Source organism: Anabrus simplex, chromosome 1 (assembly GCF_040414725.1).
Source record: "Anabrus simplex isolate iqAnaSimp1 chromosome 1, ASM4041472v1, whole genome shotgun sequence".
NCBI lineage: Eukaryota > Metazoa > Arthropoda > Insecta > Orthoptera > Tettigoniidae > Anabrus > Anabrus simplex.
The window spans coordinates 1,800,325,093-1,800,343,023 of NC_090265.1; the positions used below are offsets into that span (position 1 = coordinate 1,800,325,093).

The 17,931-nt window shown below is 39.8% G+C and overlaps 2 protein-coding genes across 4 annotated transcripts in view; one reads left to right on the forward strand and one right to left on the reverse strand.

Moving 5' to 3' along the window:
* Positions 1 to 582: 582 nt before the first annotated feature.
* On the reverse strand, positions 583 to 2,534 carry LOC136858789 (sentrin-specific protease 8). Of its 3 annotated transcripts, XM_067138593.2 has the most exons (3): positions 1,955 to 2,061; positions 1,735 to 1,808; positions 583 to 1,630 (listed from the first exon to the last, which is right to left on the reverse strand). In XM_067138593.2, exon 3 carries the CDS (start codon positions 1,582 to 1,584, stop codon positions 952 to 954), a length of 633 nt encoding a protein of 210 aa, XP_066994694.1. In that variant the 5' UTR covers positions 1,585 to 1,630; positions 1,735 to 1,808; positions 1,955 to 2,061; the 3' UTR covers positions 583 to 951. The 3 variants fall into 3 exon arrangements, with proteins under 3 accessions (XP_066994694.1, XP_066994695.1, XP_066994692.1); XM_067138594.2 differs by lacking the exons at positions 1,735 to 1,808; positions 1,955 to 2,061 and adding an exon at positions 2,482 to 2,534; XM_067138591.2 differs by lacking the exon at positions 1,735 to 1,808 and having other exon boundaries at positions 1,955 to 2,089.
* Positions 2,535 to 2,565: 31 nt separating this feature from the next.
* Dlg5 (Discs large 5) overlaps positions 2,566 to 17,931 on the forward strand; it is a 390,290-nt gene continuing 374,924 nt past the window's right edge. The window contains exon 1 of the mRNA XM_068225698.1: positions 2,566 to 2,701. The gene's annotated coding sequence lies outside the window, so the exon portion shown is untranslated. The remainder of the gene's footprint in view (positions 2,702 to 17,931) is intronic.

Sequence of the window (17,931 nt, forward strand, 5' to 3'; positions counted from 1 at the left end):
TTCAATTCGGATTTCATTTTCATTCAGTTGGCAGTATTACCGGAACCGTGAGAGATCCCTCCTTACTCCACCCCCCGTACAAAGAAATATCGCTAAAAGGTGCGCGGACGATACACATACTGACATCCATGTCTGCATATGACAAATACAAACAAAAGATTTTGATTTACATTGAAAATTACGTGAAGATTATATTAGACTACATTACGCTACAGAAGATGCAAGTCAATGTAAGGATTACCAGTAGCCTACTTCAATTTCATTGAATTAGAATTTCAATAACAGAAAGCTTTATCATTCAGAAGAGGAAAACGACTCAATCATGAAAAAAATCTGCACGCCAAAAGGACCTTCATAAATCACCAGGATGATCAAAACCGGTAGTTTAAAGAAATAGATATCTTAATTTCATGAAACGCTTACAGATTTCTTGATATTAAAACAGAAAGTGCACCAATGAAAAGTCAAGCACAAACTTTTAAAGCTGAACATTTGAAAAGTATGTTAACAGCTAAAAGGCAAAATACTGCAGTCTGGATTTGGCTTGAAGTTTTTTTATTTATTTAAAAAGAAGCCTATATGAATCTTAATTATATATCACATGCTTTTTCTGTATATTTAAATATCTTCAAAAGGGGTAAAATACATTTGCATTGTTCACTGTACAAGCTTGCATAACGCTGAAATATACTGCTAATTAAATAAAAATTTTACATTTCAATTCACAACTATAACATTACAATGCTCTTAATTCCTCTCCAGTTCTTGTTTATTGAAGATCTGGGAGCTAGTCAAATATTCTATCTAGCAACAACTGGTGCTCGTAGCACCAAAATTTATGATTACTATGAAAAATTTATAGCAAGGCAAATGCTGGCCAATGAAAGACAAATGCTCACTTTCATTAATAGCAATGGTCAATGAGTATTTTACCAGAAAAGGTAATACAAACTAATGTCTATTCTCAGATAAACTTTCTATTAATTCCTTAAGTTCACTTCTTTTTGTGTTAACCATTATTGGTTTGATAAGTCCAGCACCTTTAACTTTACCATTTCTGGCACTGTAGTTAGCAATGTGATCAACATTACATAATAAATGAATCCCACAATCATAACAATTGTTCTGTTGTAAACAATCCGTTTCGATAAATTCCATTTCTATCGACATGTACTTTGATAAATTGGTGGCTAACTTCCACGCTTGATCACAATTATGTCCAGCAGATGAATCATAATGAAAGAACATGTTTTCTGGCTTGCTGTATACAAGTAAACTCCAATGTGTTCCACCAGGCTTTTCAGTCATCTCACAGTCATTTACAGCAAAAAAACAAAACTGATGTTGCTTTAATTTGAGCGGTTCTAGAAACACTGTCAAGTCTCTCCAATGACTTACTTTAAGACACTGAGTAACCTCAGGTCCAATAAATAAAAATCTACGATCACCTTCATAGGCAACGTTTTCTAGATATTCAAAGTAAAAGCTGATGATGGAGTCATTCAGCCAGTATGGTCCATCAAGTAGATCAACATCGGACTGGTGCAGTAAAGTGTCATGGAAGTTGAGAACCACAGGATCCATTGGCTCAGAATGGCAAAAGCTTTCACAGCAACTGACGGCAATTATACTGGGAAATAAAAGAAATAAATTACTGTAGCATTCTTCCTCGGTAGATATGAACATTTTAAAACTAAAACAAGTAAGGTTAACAAAATAGGAATGATTAGGTACCTCTGACATATTTTGCACCAGTAATCATAACCCCGGCGAATACATCTCGTCGTTATGTCCAAACCATAATCTCTCTGTGAATTATACCTACGTTACTCTAGTAAGTACACATTAACTGCAATAACTGTCAGATTCTCATTTCCATCCTTCATTTATTTCACAGTGATATATCGAGCTTAACAATTCAAAATCGATTGATAATACGGTCAAAAATACATACCGTTGCACCATATCTTGAATGGCAGTAAGGTACAACTCAACTCACTACGTTTGTTTTATTAAAAAAAATCAACTCTCAAGTTGTGAAGGGCAATGAGCCATTTTGCAATGAGCTGTCAAGGATGGTCGTGTCCCGTAACAGTCACAACAGCCATGTCCATGCGACAAGAATTATGTAGTGATAAAATGGAATGGGAAGACTGACTTCAAACATTACGAATTGGAGCCCAATTTTACAAAAGTAAAGACGTTAAATAATTTGAAGAATATCAAGCTATTGCCCTACTACACTCATGAGTGCATGGTTTCACTGACGTTTCATCGTACTCGCTTTCACCTGGCGATAATTATTTTGTGCATGTGCGTGTCTGGAACATGTACCTAACAAAGTCCGTGTTCATGGGTGAAGAATCGTCCCGCATATGAGTGTTACGCATATATTATGAGAATATTTATGTTTGTATGAGGTGTGTTTTATGTATAATAAACGTAATATGATGAAAATAGTTTAAATGCGGGGCAATTTACCTTGTGGGATAGTGAAACTCGGCTACACCTGATTCGTGCTGCTACCTGGCAGCCATCTTATCTTTGCTCCAATTATTACACAGCACAAGTAGCCTGAGTGAATTTTTTTTTTTTTTTTGTGCTTGTAAGGCATGAAGAAATGTTGAAATCTAATGCTAATGGACTGTTTATGGTGTTAATTTCTTAAATGGCTTTCCATTGACGAGGAATGTTAAATTGTGTAAGTATATTTTGTCTTTATATTCCAATTTAGGTTATTTTTGTGTAGCCCACTGGATAACGCACTGAATTGACAGATCACACTGATCACAATTGCAAAATTACAACTTAATTTATTAGTTGTTTCGTAAGACGATACTTCGTTCTTCCAGTATGGAGTAAATAAAGCTGATCGTTGACGTGATGTGCATGTCGAAACCAAACTACCATGGAGACTAACGTTTATTTAAATTAGCCTACAGGATAATGAATTAATCTAGGCCTACTATCATTTTTTACTGTGGGTCCTATCCGCACGATGGAGTAATGTACAAGTCACTACCAACTTACTTTGTTGGGCCCCCTGTATATTATGCACTTTTGTTACCAATGTGTATTCCTTAACCCCCCTCCCCCAATCTGTTCTCCTCTTGAAATATATAAATGTAATATAGGTCAGTTCGGAAACAAGTTAAGGGTACTTAAAATGGGATTTTGTGGTTAAGACACTGTGGTCATGTGTCAAGTTGTTTGTGTAGGATTTAAATTTGGTTCTCCACTGGTCTTTGAATCTTTGAACTTATGTGGACAGAGTGTAGATCCCAAGAGTGCCATTTGATGAAGAATTATTATTATATTGTTACTGAGAGGCATGTGCTGATTAGAAGTATATTGAGTGGATGGAAAAAGTATTGTGAAGACTTACACAAAGAAGCAACTCAGCCAAGTTGAATCTACAGATAAGTCTTTGATAGGAACTGGACATCTTACCTTGAAAGGCAGAGAGATCTATCGGACTGCTAAGAGCAATTTAACACCAGGTTCTACCTTTTTACAATTTGCTTTACGTCGCACAGACACAGAAAAGTCATATAGCGACGATGGGATAGGAAAGGGTTAGAAGTGGGAAGGAAGCAATCTTGGCCTTCATTAACATAACCGGTTCTGATAACAGTTGAATTGGTGAAAAACTTGAATGACAACAAACTGATTTTTGTCAAAGGGAAAGGCACAACATCCATCAACTTTGAAAATATATCGAAATGCTGGAACGTAGTTAGGCGATGGACTATGGTGTGTGATAAGTTGTATTAGGTTATAAAAGCAAAATTACTTCTGGGGGACAGTGGGTGGGTTCTTAACTGTCGCAGTGAACACATCTCTCCTCTACAAGGTATTCCACTAAGGATTTCCAACATATTACATCCTTATACTATAAAAGTAATGTAACCCTTACTGAATTTCTACCATAGGGAATTCCAACTGCTTTTGATAATCTGCTTTTTAGACTAGGTACGTATCAATAGTAAGGAAAATCTCTGAGGCTGGTGTTACTGGATATGAGAGTTCCCAAACATCTCATTTGGCTAATAACATGTCTTATTGATGTCAGTTAAGTTGTCAGAGTGTGAATATGAACAGTGTCATTTTTCCTTATTTCCTATGTGTGGAGGAAAACTTAGTTATTTTCTATTACTTTTTTTAGTATGCTGTTTCTGTAAATTGAGTGTAGTCTAACTTCTGAGTGGTATCATTTACCGTTTCAAAGTTATTGGTATGAGGTGTGTAATATATCAACTAGTAATATAACATCTTTTTTGAGCCTTTCAAGTTCTGCATCCATTTTAGTCTTGAACGCAAATGGTACTGGCCTTGGTTTGAAAAACCGTAGGTTTAGCAGAACTGTTTGTTTTAAGTGAAATTTTTTTCATGATGAAATTTACCCAGCTCTTCATTAAATAAGATATTGTATTTACTACCAATGAGCTTAGGTAATAACAGCATTAACTGGGACATCCAATTTAGTAGGCCTACAATCAAACAAATTAAATTCAACCATCAAATCTCTCTTGGCAGGTATTCCAATCACCTCCACAGTGATATTCAGATAAGAAGCCAATACAGTTAGGCCTACCTGAAACAAGCATGACACTTGATGTGTGTCCTCTATTGCCCACAATTTCAGTTTCTGCGTTTCCAACTGGTGGAGTCGTAATTCGTGCAGTATTGTTTCAGTGCATTTAAATTCACCAGAATAAAATAATTTTTATCCTCGTTGCCACACTTGATATATAAATCCAGCAACTAAAGTCAGTCACAAATTTTAAGTACCTAGGAGTTTCTTTTCAAACACCGGGGAACGTGTTCTCTTTACATGTAAAAGACCGACTAAATGCTGCCATAAAATCCATTAACGACATCAGATCTTTGAGCCATCTCTCACTTTCATGTGCCATCGAGCTATTTCATCTTAAGGTTAGTCCTTGTAGCCACCTATGGATTAGAAAATATATGGATATATCTTGGAAAGAGGCAACTACATAGTATAGAGAAGGTGAAAGCATTCTATTTAAAGAAAGTACTTTGCCTGTCAAAGTACACTCCATCACGCCTTGTATACTAACTGTCGAGGGAATTATTCTTTGTGGAAGAGCTGCGTTTGAAACTACTGCTCCCGGCCACCCCAGCGTATAAGGAACTCCTACAAGAGCTTCAACAAAAGAGAGACAGCATATCGTGGGACTTTTACCAGTGTTATGCGATGATCAACCGCAACTGGACTCAGGGAGGCTATGAGTTGAGACACGTTGGGACCATACTCTCAGTCCATGGGTTTCACCAACGCCTGTGTATTAAAGCGAGCTTTCATGAGCCAAGTCCGGACTGCAGGTGCAAAAGATGCGGCGAACTTTGTGAACGCTATCACGTACTTAAGTGTAAACTGAGAATAGAATCCTTAACAAAATTCTGTACAGACGACTGCTCATAATATTTTTTCCATGCACATTTGTGTGCACTAAAACATTTATTATAAATAACAACCTTCTCTGCACAACTTCGTGACTAAGACAATACAGTAAAACAATAGGACAAAAACATAAACAGAATATCACTTGGCAACTGTAACTAAGTAAAACTACATACACTACAAGGTGTTACCTACTTAACATGAAATTTTGTTGAAATAAGTTCAAATGGCCATAATCCAACTCATGCTGTTGACTGTGGGTTCACCAAAGATAGGTTAGAGATTCAGCATTCTGCATCTTGGACAGTGTCAAAGTATAGTAAATAGGGCTGCCACTGTACGAATACTGCATAGCAGCACATTCTGTGTTAAAGAATAGACAAAAGTTGAATTAGACTTGGCACGGTAGGAAAAGGGGCAATGTGGCTGACTGGCTTCTACTATCCCCTGGCCAAGACCATTTGGTTTGGTTAGGTTTGAAGCTGACAAGACTCTTGATCTACATGCGTGCTTCCTGACAATTTCGTTCTGGACGGTTTTCTTATTTTTACTAAATCTGGCAGCCCAATGGCCAGTCCTAATGCAAGCTTTTATCAGCCGGCCAGCAGCAACACAGATAATGATCGCATTTTGCACATTTATACAGTCTCGATTTTGATTTTTGCCTATATAAGTAAGACTAGCCTTCCTCTAGGGGTGGGGGTTTGAGGTGGTGGGTCCCTGTCAAACGTAAAGGAAGGATCTCTTCTCACTGCTACTTCAGGTATTTCTTCACACAAGGCTTTTATGTTCCCTAAACATGCGACCCCGCATTCAAGTCGCTACCATGCTGTCTAATCCTGTGCCAAGCAAATCACAGCATGGAAATACGTACCATGCTTAAAGTTGGCTTTCTGCTGTTTTGTTAGTGTTCGTAATTCAAAACCATATGCAGCATTAGGCCACTACTGGCTGTATTATTGTCTTATTCGTTTTTAGGGCCTATTCTTGTTTTCTGCTATTATCATTCTCAAATGCAATTTTATTTGATGGAAATAAGTATCACACGAGAACACGTTCACTTCCTTGTGTAAATTACTTTATTGTCACTCTAAGTCACAACACACAATTATACACCCTAGCAAGTGACACTACAACACTTAATACCAAAGTACCCTGAAGTTGATTCTGGCAAATACAGATATCAACAACACTGACTTGCGCACTATAACATACGCTCTCTTGAACTTACCCCTCACTGACTGAGGGCTCGATATATATACTGTTGAATCAACCGTCTAGAATTATCGATTTCTGGAAGGGTTCTTATAACACTAATGGAACACACTCAAGACTCAAGACATCGATCGACCAGCATGTCGAATGGAGTACTCCAGTAATGGATCCAACTAGAACTTTCATTACTGTTTACCAATACACATGGAAATCTCTCCAACATTCCTAATGTCTCTACATGTATCTGGATAATAAACCTTACAGTAAGTTTCCAGAATGCTTCATATACACCAAATTATAGTAGAATAAATCTAGTATATGAACATTATAGAGTTTTATATTTTCAACTATATAGATTTTGAGGTTAAACTTATACACAATACGTATTTGAGGTTATACAATTTTTATAATACATATTTGCAGTTAAACTATGTATTGGTCATATTTAACATTTAATAAAACATGATCAACATATCCCAACCACAATAATTGAAGGTTTTACACCAGCTACTATCAGATCAAAAATTAGATGGATGGCTTGTCCGGCGTTTGCTCTATTAACCAGCGTTTCGTCTTAGGTCTGACACTAGACTCTTCAGAGTGGGATGTGTCAGACCCTACCCACTGATGCTGGGGTGTATGCAGGTGAACTTATCAGAAGCTTATTTATGAAGCACAGTCTGATAACTGCATACGGGAGATAAAACTCCACAATGGAATTAATGCCCGCCTAGCAATTCCAAATGGAAATTCTAAGTTCCCATGGAGGGAATTAGATTCTTTTCCACCAATAGAGCATATCAAAAATCAGATCAAAAATTAGATGGATGGCTTGTCCGGCGTTTGCTCTATTAACCAGCGTTTCGTCTTAGGTCTGACACTAGACTCTTAAGAGTGGGATGTGTCAGACCCTACCCACTGACGCTGGGGTGTATGCAGGTGAACTTATCAGAAGCTTATTTATGAAGCACAGTCTGATAACTGCATACGGGAGATAAAACTCCACAATGGACTCTGAAGAGTCTAGTGTCAGACCTAAGACGAAACGCTGGTTAATAGAGCAAATGCCGGACAAGCCATCCATCTAATTTTTGATCTGATTTTTGATATGCTCTATTGGTGGAAAAGAATCTAATTCCCTCCATGGGAACTTAGAATTTCCATTTGGAATTGCTAGGCGGGCATTAATTCCATTGTGGAGTTTTATCTCCCGTATGCAGTTATCAGACTGTGCTTCATAAATAAGCTTCTGATAAGTTCACCTGCATACACCCCAGCGTCAGTGGGTAGGGTCTGACACATCCCACTCTGAAGAGTCTAGTGTCAGACCTAAGATGAAACACTGGTTAATAGAGCAAACGCCGGACAAGCCATCCATCTAATTTTTGATCTGATTTTTGATATGCTCTATTGGTGGAAAAGAATCTAATTCCCTCCATGGGAACTTAGAATTTCCACCAGCTACTATGTCGTACCTACGACAATTATTCCCCTAAAACCTTCAATATCTATCCTGTACATTCCTTAAATTATATCTAGGTGTCCTTATATCTAGATCTTCATCTCTCTTATCCTCCGAGGTAGGTATTATACCCTATAGGGCTTAAATAACAGCACCAGCTTAGCTGCAATCGGCAGACGATCTATTTCTGGGTTCTTGCGACGAGAGTATGGAGTTAGGAAATTATTCTATTACTTCAAATTACGAAATGAGGAACTTGGTTATAATTCAACACTTTACTAGACAAAGCATATTCGATTAATCAAATAAACAAGGATTTTGTTATCATAATATCTCCTTTACAATGAATCGCACTCGTAGTGTAAAGACAGCTGCCATAAAGGCGGATATTCATAATGTACAAAGTTAAACCCAATGATGAGTCGGTGCAGGAGAATAAATCTGTGAACCAAACTTGTATTCCTCTTTAAGGAATAACCATCGGACCTATAAAAATAAAACATGATGCTAGGATCAGAACTGCCTCGCAGAAATAAAGCTATTGCAAGGGGTTCTCTCACATATTGGGGAAGTACACGCACACAAAGAGCAACTCCGTCTGTTACAAACTACAACTAAAATAAACCTACCACTACAGCCATATCTTTCCCTACCACGGATAGAAGTATAGGCCTACATATGGATGCGAACTCGTCCATTAAGCAATCATTGTATTTACTAGATAGACTAACACTACTAATTCCTTAGTGCCAAGATATCCTATGTATAATCCAAGACAATATTAACACGTAACTGGAAAAGGAGGGAAAATAAAAACCAAAGAAAGCCTCGCTGTCAAATAATTCTCTGCCTAAAGGAGAATGTCTTACCACACTTGGCTTTAAAAATGGCCGCACCTCCCCCGGGTACAAGATTGGCCATTGACCGCATCGTCTAGCCATGCAGGTCTCACCCTCGCTACAAAAAAATGTACACATGGCAGCCAGTGGCCCTGTAGCCTGGTTCCCGTGCGCTCAGAACTGATTTCACAAAAGGGCTTTTTTTCTCGTCTGCTCATGACAAACCAATAGCCACATAAAGAATGAGGAATCGCATCTCATTCTAAATATCCGATTCAACTAACAGACCACCATGGGCCTCATTTATACCATATAACGTACTTTGCCGTATTATTCCCATAAAACACCACCGTCAATCCATATGACGTGTTCATGGTAACCTTCAGGTCTAAGGTTCAAGCCCCTGCTTGGCAGAGTAAAACAGTTGCAAATTTTAATGGCACAGTCTACGATGTGGTTTAATTTCATCCATGGTCGATTAAATAGATACAGGCAAAAATAAAATTAAAAAAAATTTAAAAAATCCAATTCAGGCAGCGTGCAAATGCTACGTTACGCAGTATCCTTCCCAATAGAGAGAAATGATACACAATTCTGAGTAACCCTTAGTTACAAGTAAATTTTATCCGACGCCAGACACTAAGGAATACTAATCTAAAGCACACAAAACAAGCTCCCGTAATACTAGGCACCCTTCTTCCAATCATGTAACCTAATTTATATCGTTTGCTTCATATATATATGCTTTATACTTTAATATTATAAAACCATGATAAATAGCCTGATAGGCTTCAATCACGTCATCTACTAATACGGTATTTACAAATTTAATTACTGTATTTCTGCGTAACAACCCCCCGATTCTGACACATGCTTACAAGTATGGTTCACTTGTCTATCATTTTGGTGACCTCCTCATCCCTCCGTCCGGGTTGAGCTGTGCCTGCCTAGCCCATCGTGGTAGTGGTATGGTCCTGGGTCGATCCTCTGGGTCCAGTCTCCATGTGCAGCTCACTCATGATGTCGTCTTCTTGAAGAATGGCCCATTCAGGAAGCCATCTTCTTGAAGTTATGGTTGAAAGATCTCGTACCACACGTCTCTTGAACATGTCACAGGTTTTCACTAGAATGAAATCCCTAATTCATTCACAGCATATCATTTCCTGATATATTTTATTCATTTTTGAAATAGAAGTTGGTACTGGCAATCCGCGACGTCAAAATCCTTGTCCCCTTTTATCTATATATCCGTGCACTAATGAATATAAGCAATATATCTACTATCAGAAATCCACAACTGAATCATTCGAGGCAATTGTTATTATGTCATGTTCAACTGATCGAGTCTCATAAGTCTAGCAGGAACAACACCGATTGCTTTAGTTTATTATTAGCACTTCTTCTGCACTTTGCAAGATTCACCCTTACCGCTTCATGATGAAGTCTATAGATACGGCAGTCGTTACCGTCAATTAATTAGGCACTCGCGACCTCACTGCAAAGCGTCTAAATACCAACATACACTTGAATAACTACCAGAAAGTTTATAGATCACCGATCCACCGAATCAAAGTTAGCGCAACTGCACTCATTAATCACAGTCTTTGTCCTAAACAAAGGTTTCTGGCGTGAATACAGACAGACGCGCGACACGTACTAGCAGCAATCTTATCGTTGAATGAACCATCTCCTTCCACATCTCTCAGCTCTTATAGGAGCAAAAAGCCAAGTGACGCCCGGGGAACTCCCTGGAAACACTCTTGAGTTTGGTATGCAGCCACTAAACAGTTTCCCACAGTGATCGGATTATTACATAGTTATTAATCTCATTATTTGTTAACAGCATTAAACGTACCATTGGCTTCACAAAATTCTGGAGATAATTTTAATCTCTTTATTATTTCGGGAAACCCTCAGACAAAGGAGATATCGCTCAATTCCCGTGATGTGGTGAACCTGACTGCTCCTGCTTAAAATTATTGTTAGGGTGATATGGTGCTTCCCAAAACAAATTATCTCTCTTTCTTCCTCCCCCATATATTCTGTCTCACTTGTGCATAACCACACCCAGCCTAGGGAATCGCCTCCTGAGTTCCCACGTTCTATATGGCATCATGCTCTTACAGTTGGCATCATGTTGCGCAACATTATTTCTGTGTTAAATATTGCTTATTAATGAATGAACAGAATGGTACAGTATCGATACGTGTTGATCCTCCATGAAATCTGCATTCTTCTGGGGCCCCGTATAGAGCGTCGACTCCTCCGTCTCTCTGACTTCTTGTAGGGATTGAGGTAACGCCTTCAATTCCGATGCATGCACCTTTGCCAGCGGTGTGGTCTTCAGGAGATACATGCCATTTCTCAACTTCTTATCCACCTCGAAAGGTCCGAGCCACTTTGGAGCCATCCCAGCGTGGAACTTCTGAAGCCTTTTGCTGAGGGGATGGTTTTGACCAAGTGTTCCAGGTCTGAACTCACTTTGCTCTGGCGCATCGTTGTTCTCGGCTTCTCTCCTTGAACACTTTTCGGCCTGACGGTGCACCTGTTGAATCTGCGGCTGGTTCCGCTTATGCCAGGTATCAGGACCTTCTGGTTCCTCTCTTTGTCCATGGACAAAATTCCAGTCGCCAGTTCTCTTCTTTGGACGTCCAAAGAAAAGTTCTGCTGGTGAGAAACCCATAATGCGGTTAACCCACTTTCTGATGGCCAGAAGGGACTCGTGTAGGTGATGGTCCCATTTGGTATGTTCTCTGTCGACCAAGTGAATCCAAAGCATCTTCTTTAACTCCTGGTTTCTCCGTTTGGTGGGATTTGCTTGCGGATGATAGATCGGTGTAGTCCAGTGTTCGATTCCCCACTCCAACAGAGGTTGCAACCACTGTCTCGAGGTGAACTGACTGCCATTGTCTGTGAGTAGACACCGAGGATACCCATACCAACTGAAGACTTCCGTCCTTAAGAGTTGTATGATACGTCCCGATGTAGCTTCAGGGATGGCGAATGCTTCCACCCATCTGGTGAATAGGTCATTCACCACGAGGAGCCCCGTCTTTCCCAGATATGTCCTTGGGTAGGTTCCCATAGGGTTAAGGGCGAGAACCTCCCAAGGCTGATGTCGGCGTCCTCTCATGCTGGTACTTGCCTTCTGGTTGTTCATCTTAGTGCGAGCACAGATTGCACAGGCTTGGACGTAGGTCTTGATGTCCTGACATGTGTACCCAGAAGAAACATCGCCGAATCGAAGAGTAGGCTTCCTCGTGACCAGGATGACCGGCTTTTGGATTATCGTGGTATTTTCCCAAAATCCTCAGTCTGTGACTTCGGAATGACGATAACCGGAGACGATCCAGGCAGGTGGGAAGTATATTTATGTATACAATCTTCGAATCGAAAGTTCTTGTAATACATCTTAAACTGAGCTGGGACAGATCAACAATCAGTGGTACGTTTGCTGATCCAGGATGCCATTCTGTTGCAGGACATGTCCTCAGTCTGCCACTTCCTTATTAAATCTACATCAATCTCATTATTTCCTCGCTGGATAGCGAGAAGCACAGGGTCGGTTTAAGAGTTCTTAGTTGGCTCAGGAATCTCTCTCTCTGGTAAGTTCATGGTTGATTTCCGTCCGTCCTCAGGATTTCTTGATAGACTGTCAGCAGCTTGATTGGCTACGCCTGTAACATGACAAATTTCAAAGTCAAAATTGGCAAGGATCAAGGCCCATCGCATCAGTTTGGACTTAGTTCCAGAAACTCGATTCAACCACTGAAGTGAAGAGTTGTCTGTAAAGAGTCTGAACTTACTTCCTTCTAGATATCGTCTGAACTTCCCGACTGCCCATACAACCGCTAATGCCTCCTTCTTGGCTGTACAATAGTTTCTCTCAGGGGCAGAGAGTTTCCTACTGGCACACTCAATTATATCCTTGCCTCCTCCTCTCTCGTGGAACAGTACAGCCCCAAGACCAGTGTCACTCGCGTCTGTCTGTAAGCAGACTTCCCGGCTTGCATCCAGATAAGCTACACTTGGAGTGTCACAAATAGATCTTTTTATTTCCTGGAAGGCTGTTTCTTCCCTTTGGGTCCATTTAAATGGTATGTTTTTATTGAGGAGGTCGTTTAGCAGAACAGCTTTTGTTTCAAAATGTGGAACTAAGGATTGTATTCATGAACGAGACTTTGACTTCTACTTACGTAAGTTCGCTTAGTTGAGTTTCGTGGAAGTCTGTTTTATAGACGCAACTTTTACAAAGTAGACTTTGGTAAGTTATGATGTGAAGAATTAGATATAAAGTTGGCAATGAAAACAATGGAAGAGCAGTGTAGCATCTCCCATCACTCAATGTTTTTTCTTAATAAATAATTAGAAGAAGAAGAAGAAGAAGAAGAAGAAATTCAGCGGTCTCTTGTGTTATAGATCGCATCTGGATCGCATTGAACTCTAAACTCAATCCAATACAGTTAATTTTTATTTCTCGACGATGGATGGAAACAAAAGTTGCCAGCCTTCAACAACTGTGAAAGGGAGGTGTTACCAGAACTAGTGAAAGAGAAGAAAGATACAGCTGAAAACATCTCGTGGTTGACTATGCCCTGACAATTGAAACTAAAAAATTCCTTTCCTATTACGGAAAACCTCAGCATGCTTGCCATATGGACTTATTATTGGTACATGGGTGCAATCAATAGCTGCAACCACTCCAGGGAATCGGGATCTTTCATACACACGTTGCACATTATTTTGACATTCAGATTCATTTGGAAACAAAACAAACTGTGGTCTCTTTCGGGCAGTCAGGATCAATATTCTTCTGATTATTCTACATACTGAGAGCTGGCTTACTCCTCGTAAATCAGCGGAAGTTGCCTGAAAACCATGGAAGTGTGAAAGGCTATTGTGTTTAACATAAGAATGCATTAATCTGTATTGATCTTCTCTTAATTTAACTAGATAACACAATGAGTAGGAAGTGTAAAACCTTTGCGCTATAGTAACAATAATTTTAGCATAATATCTTGACTGGGTGAGTTGTCCGTGTGGTTAGGGGCGCGCGGCTGTGAGCTTGCACTAAGTTTTGCAATATTTAAAATACTTCCACCGTTTTGATACTTTTTTTGCCTTTTGGCAAATTTATTTGTCAACAGTACATGTTTCGTTCCCTATTTAGGAACATCGTCAGCTGTTATTGTAGCTTAGGTGAATTGCTAAGATTTTAAACAAGTCAATTTGCAGGTACATTGATTCGCTTAAAAACTACTTGCATCCGAGAGAGAGTGCGTTCGAACCACACTGTCGGCAGCCCTGAAGGTTGTTTTCCATGGTTTCCCATTTTCACACCAGGCAAATGCTGGGGCTGTACCTTAATTAAGGCCACGGCCGCTTCCTTCCCATTCCTTGGTTTTTCCTATCCCATCGTCGCCATAAGACCTATCTGTGACGATGTGATATAAAGCAAACAGAAAGAAAAATTAACGAAATTAGCAACTGTATTATTGGAGGTATGGGTGATCCTCGATTATTATATTTCTGTAATTCGTCTTCAGATATCGTTAGTGCATCTAATACTGTACGTTTGTCGAATCTATATCACTTTCTGAACTGATTTTCTGTATAAAATTGAAGTAAGTTCCGTGCATCTCTTATAATACGCCGAGGATTAGGCACAACGTACTGAATAATTCCCTGGATCTCTTCAATTTCGTCTACAAAATGAACTACACCAGCAATATCTGCCATTTTGTTATTTTTCTGATCTCAGAGTCTACTTAAGTACGGAACATCAGTGACTTGGAAGTCGCCATTTAAGTAGCGATTATGATATGGAAATGATGACTTACCGCCTTCTAAGTTTAAGTCAAAGTCTCGTTCATGAATACGACCCTAAGCTACTGTACCACCCACAGAGGCCTAAAAATTAACGTCCCTGGCGTTTTGTGTGAGCCCTTTCCTGTTCCTTAATGGCCCTATTCTTCTCAGTTTGTCTCTCTAAACCTTTGTCCGTCTATACATGACCTAGGTACTCAACTGAGTTTGATACGAACTGACACTTCTTGACTTGGGAGGTAAGTCTATCAATCCTCAACCTCTCTCTCGCTAGGTGTTCCAAATGGTCCGAAAAGTCTTGCTGTACATGAGGATGTCGTCCGGATAGATGTGGCAAAATTCGCCTGTGTATCCGGGCAAGACTTTGTCCATCAGACGCATAAAGTTGGCTGGAGCATTCTTAAGACCAAAGGGCATGACTCTGAATGATAGTCTTCTTGGGGTGGAAAAAGCGGTCATTGGTTGAGACTCTTCTTTAACTTCCACCTGCCAGTAGCCAGAGTTCAAATCGAGGGTACTGAAGACTTTTGTCCCACTACTTGCTTTATCAGATGTTGGAAATCCGCCATGGGGTAGGCATCTAATACAGTCGTGTTATTTACCTGATGTAGGTCCACACAGTCAGTAATCACCATTTTTCTTCTTGGTTAGTACTATTGGAGAAGCCCATCCTGATACTGAAGGTTCAATCAATCCTTGGTTCTCCATTTCCTTGACTTTTTCTATTACAAATTTTCGTTTATCTGGGTTAAGTGGGTAAGGCCTTTGTTTAACTGAGGCATTATCCTCACAAATTATTTTATGTTTTACCATTGTGGTAAATCCAATTCTATCAGTAATGACTTCAGGGAACATCTTCAGCAACTTCTCAAGGTCTTCCTTCTCCTCCACCCTCAACAGCCTTGTTTTCAGTTCGGCCAATACCTTGGTTTCTAACGTTTCCAACTCAAAGGCTTTATTTTCTACCCATGCCAACCAAATTCTGTTTTTATTACCAGAGAATATTTCATTGGCTGTTCTGTCTATCACTACTCCATATTTAGTTAAGAAGTCGTGTCCTAATATTATGTCGGGTATCAAATCCTTGACAACCTTTACCGGTATATGTATGACTTCAGTAGAGCACTCGGCTTGAAGAAAGGTTCTACACTCAATCTTGTAATGTATGTCATGGGTTGCCCCCTTGACTGTTGCCACCTTAGCAGGACGAACAGGATTTAATAATTTTGCCACATTCATGTTCACAAACGAGAGTGAAGGCTTGTCATTAATCATCAAGTTAAATAGCCAGGTGGGGTGGATTAGGTTCATCATAACTATAGATTTGACCAATATGTTCATCTTCTAGCCAGATGTAATGTCTCTGGAGCTTCTTCCTTCTTCCGGAACCATCCTTGCCCTGATTCGAACAGTCCCAATGTAGTTTTCCAGGCGGCGGTCTTTTATATGCCCAGTCCGCCCACATCGGTAGCATTTCTGGGGTTTTTCCGCTGCTGAGGTTTTCGTTTATGAGGCATGGTAACTTGTTTCTTCATCTAATTTTGCTACGATGTGACGGAGGTCTTCAAATATTTTTGGTTGTGCCACCTTAACAAGTGATCGAACCTTATCATGTAGCAGTTCAATAATATAAGGGATGCTCGTGTCAATATTTTCCCCTTCGCGGACTCTCTTAAAGAGCTGGAGTTTTTTAATTACGAAAGCTCTTGCTCACATTCCACTGGGTTGTGCTTCAGTTAGGAATTTTTTTGTACTGAAGTTTGGACAGCCACCGAGTCATATCTCTGGACAAATTCTTTCTTGAATTCCTCCCAGTCGAGGCTGAGCCCTTTAATGTTCTGCACCAAGCCCCTGCTGACGCTTTTAGTTGCTGGCTTACACTTTGCAAATATATTTCCGTAGGTATATTTGTCCTACCCAGTAGACTCTCCGATGTCTTTAGAAATGTTTTAGGACACTCCTCGAGCCTCCCATGAAATTCCGGTAGGCTGTCTTTGATAACTCTGGGATCAACCGGTATCCCAATGGGGAGGTCCACACCTCTGCCAGGTTGATTACTGCCTGTAGAAATGTTTTTCTCCAGGGATAGAATTTTTCTATTAACCTCGGATCAAACTTCATAAATTTCTGGCCTACTTCGGTTTTAAGATTGTTGGATTCCCGGTCAATTTCTCCAGTCTTCTCCTCGACTTTGTTTTCCAAGGTGTGCATACCACTTACTACTTGATGTCTAATTCTAAGCTGCTGATTTTGTCATTAATTTTTGAAATATCTTCTTTCAGAACTTCGTCCAAAGAATTGATCTGGCCTTTTATTTCTTCAGACTGAGCCTTGATTTTCCACTCAAATTTTTCGGATTGGACCTCGGTGTTTTTAGATTGGGCCTGAATCGAAGCAGTTAGTTGTGCGAATGTAATGCTTACCCGGTCGTTGGTTTCTTCCTCCGAGGTGACTTTGAAGTCGAAACTGCCTGGATCCTCATTGTTGTCTATCAAATCCTGACGCAGCCTCTCTTGTAGGTTCACTTTGTTTCCAGCCATCGGTAAACCTCGGCATGCCAGCGCTTTCTGTAAAATTGCCATGGTCATTTGGTCGATCTTCATTGCCGAGTCTCGAAGTGTCCTGTCCTGTCGCGGTCGCCAATTTATCGTTCTCAAATGCGATTTTATTTAACGGAAATAAATATCACACGAAAACACGTTCACTTCCTTGTGTAAATTACTTTGTCACTTGAAGTCCCAACACACAATTATACACACTAGCAAGGGACACTACAACACTTAATAGCGGAGTACCCTGAAGTCGATTCTGACAAGTACAGATATCAACAACACTGACTCGCGCACTATAACATACGCTCTCTTGAACTCACTGCCTCACTAACTGACGGCTCGATATATATACTGTTCAATCAACTGTCTAGAATAATTGATTTCTGGAAGGGTTCTCACAACACTCTAATGGAACGCACTCGAAACATCGATCGGCCACCTAGTCGAATGGAGTACTCCAGTAATGGATCCTACTAGAACTTTCATTACTGTTTACCAATACACATGGAAATCTCTCCAACATTCCTAATGTCTCTACATGTATCTGGATAATAACTTTACAGTAAGTTACCAGAGTGCTTCATATATACCAATCTAATAGGCTATACG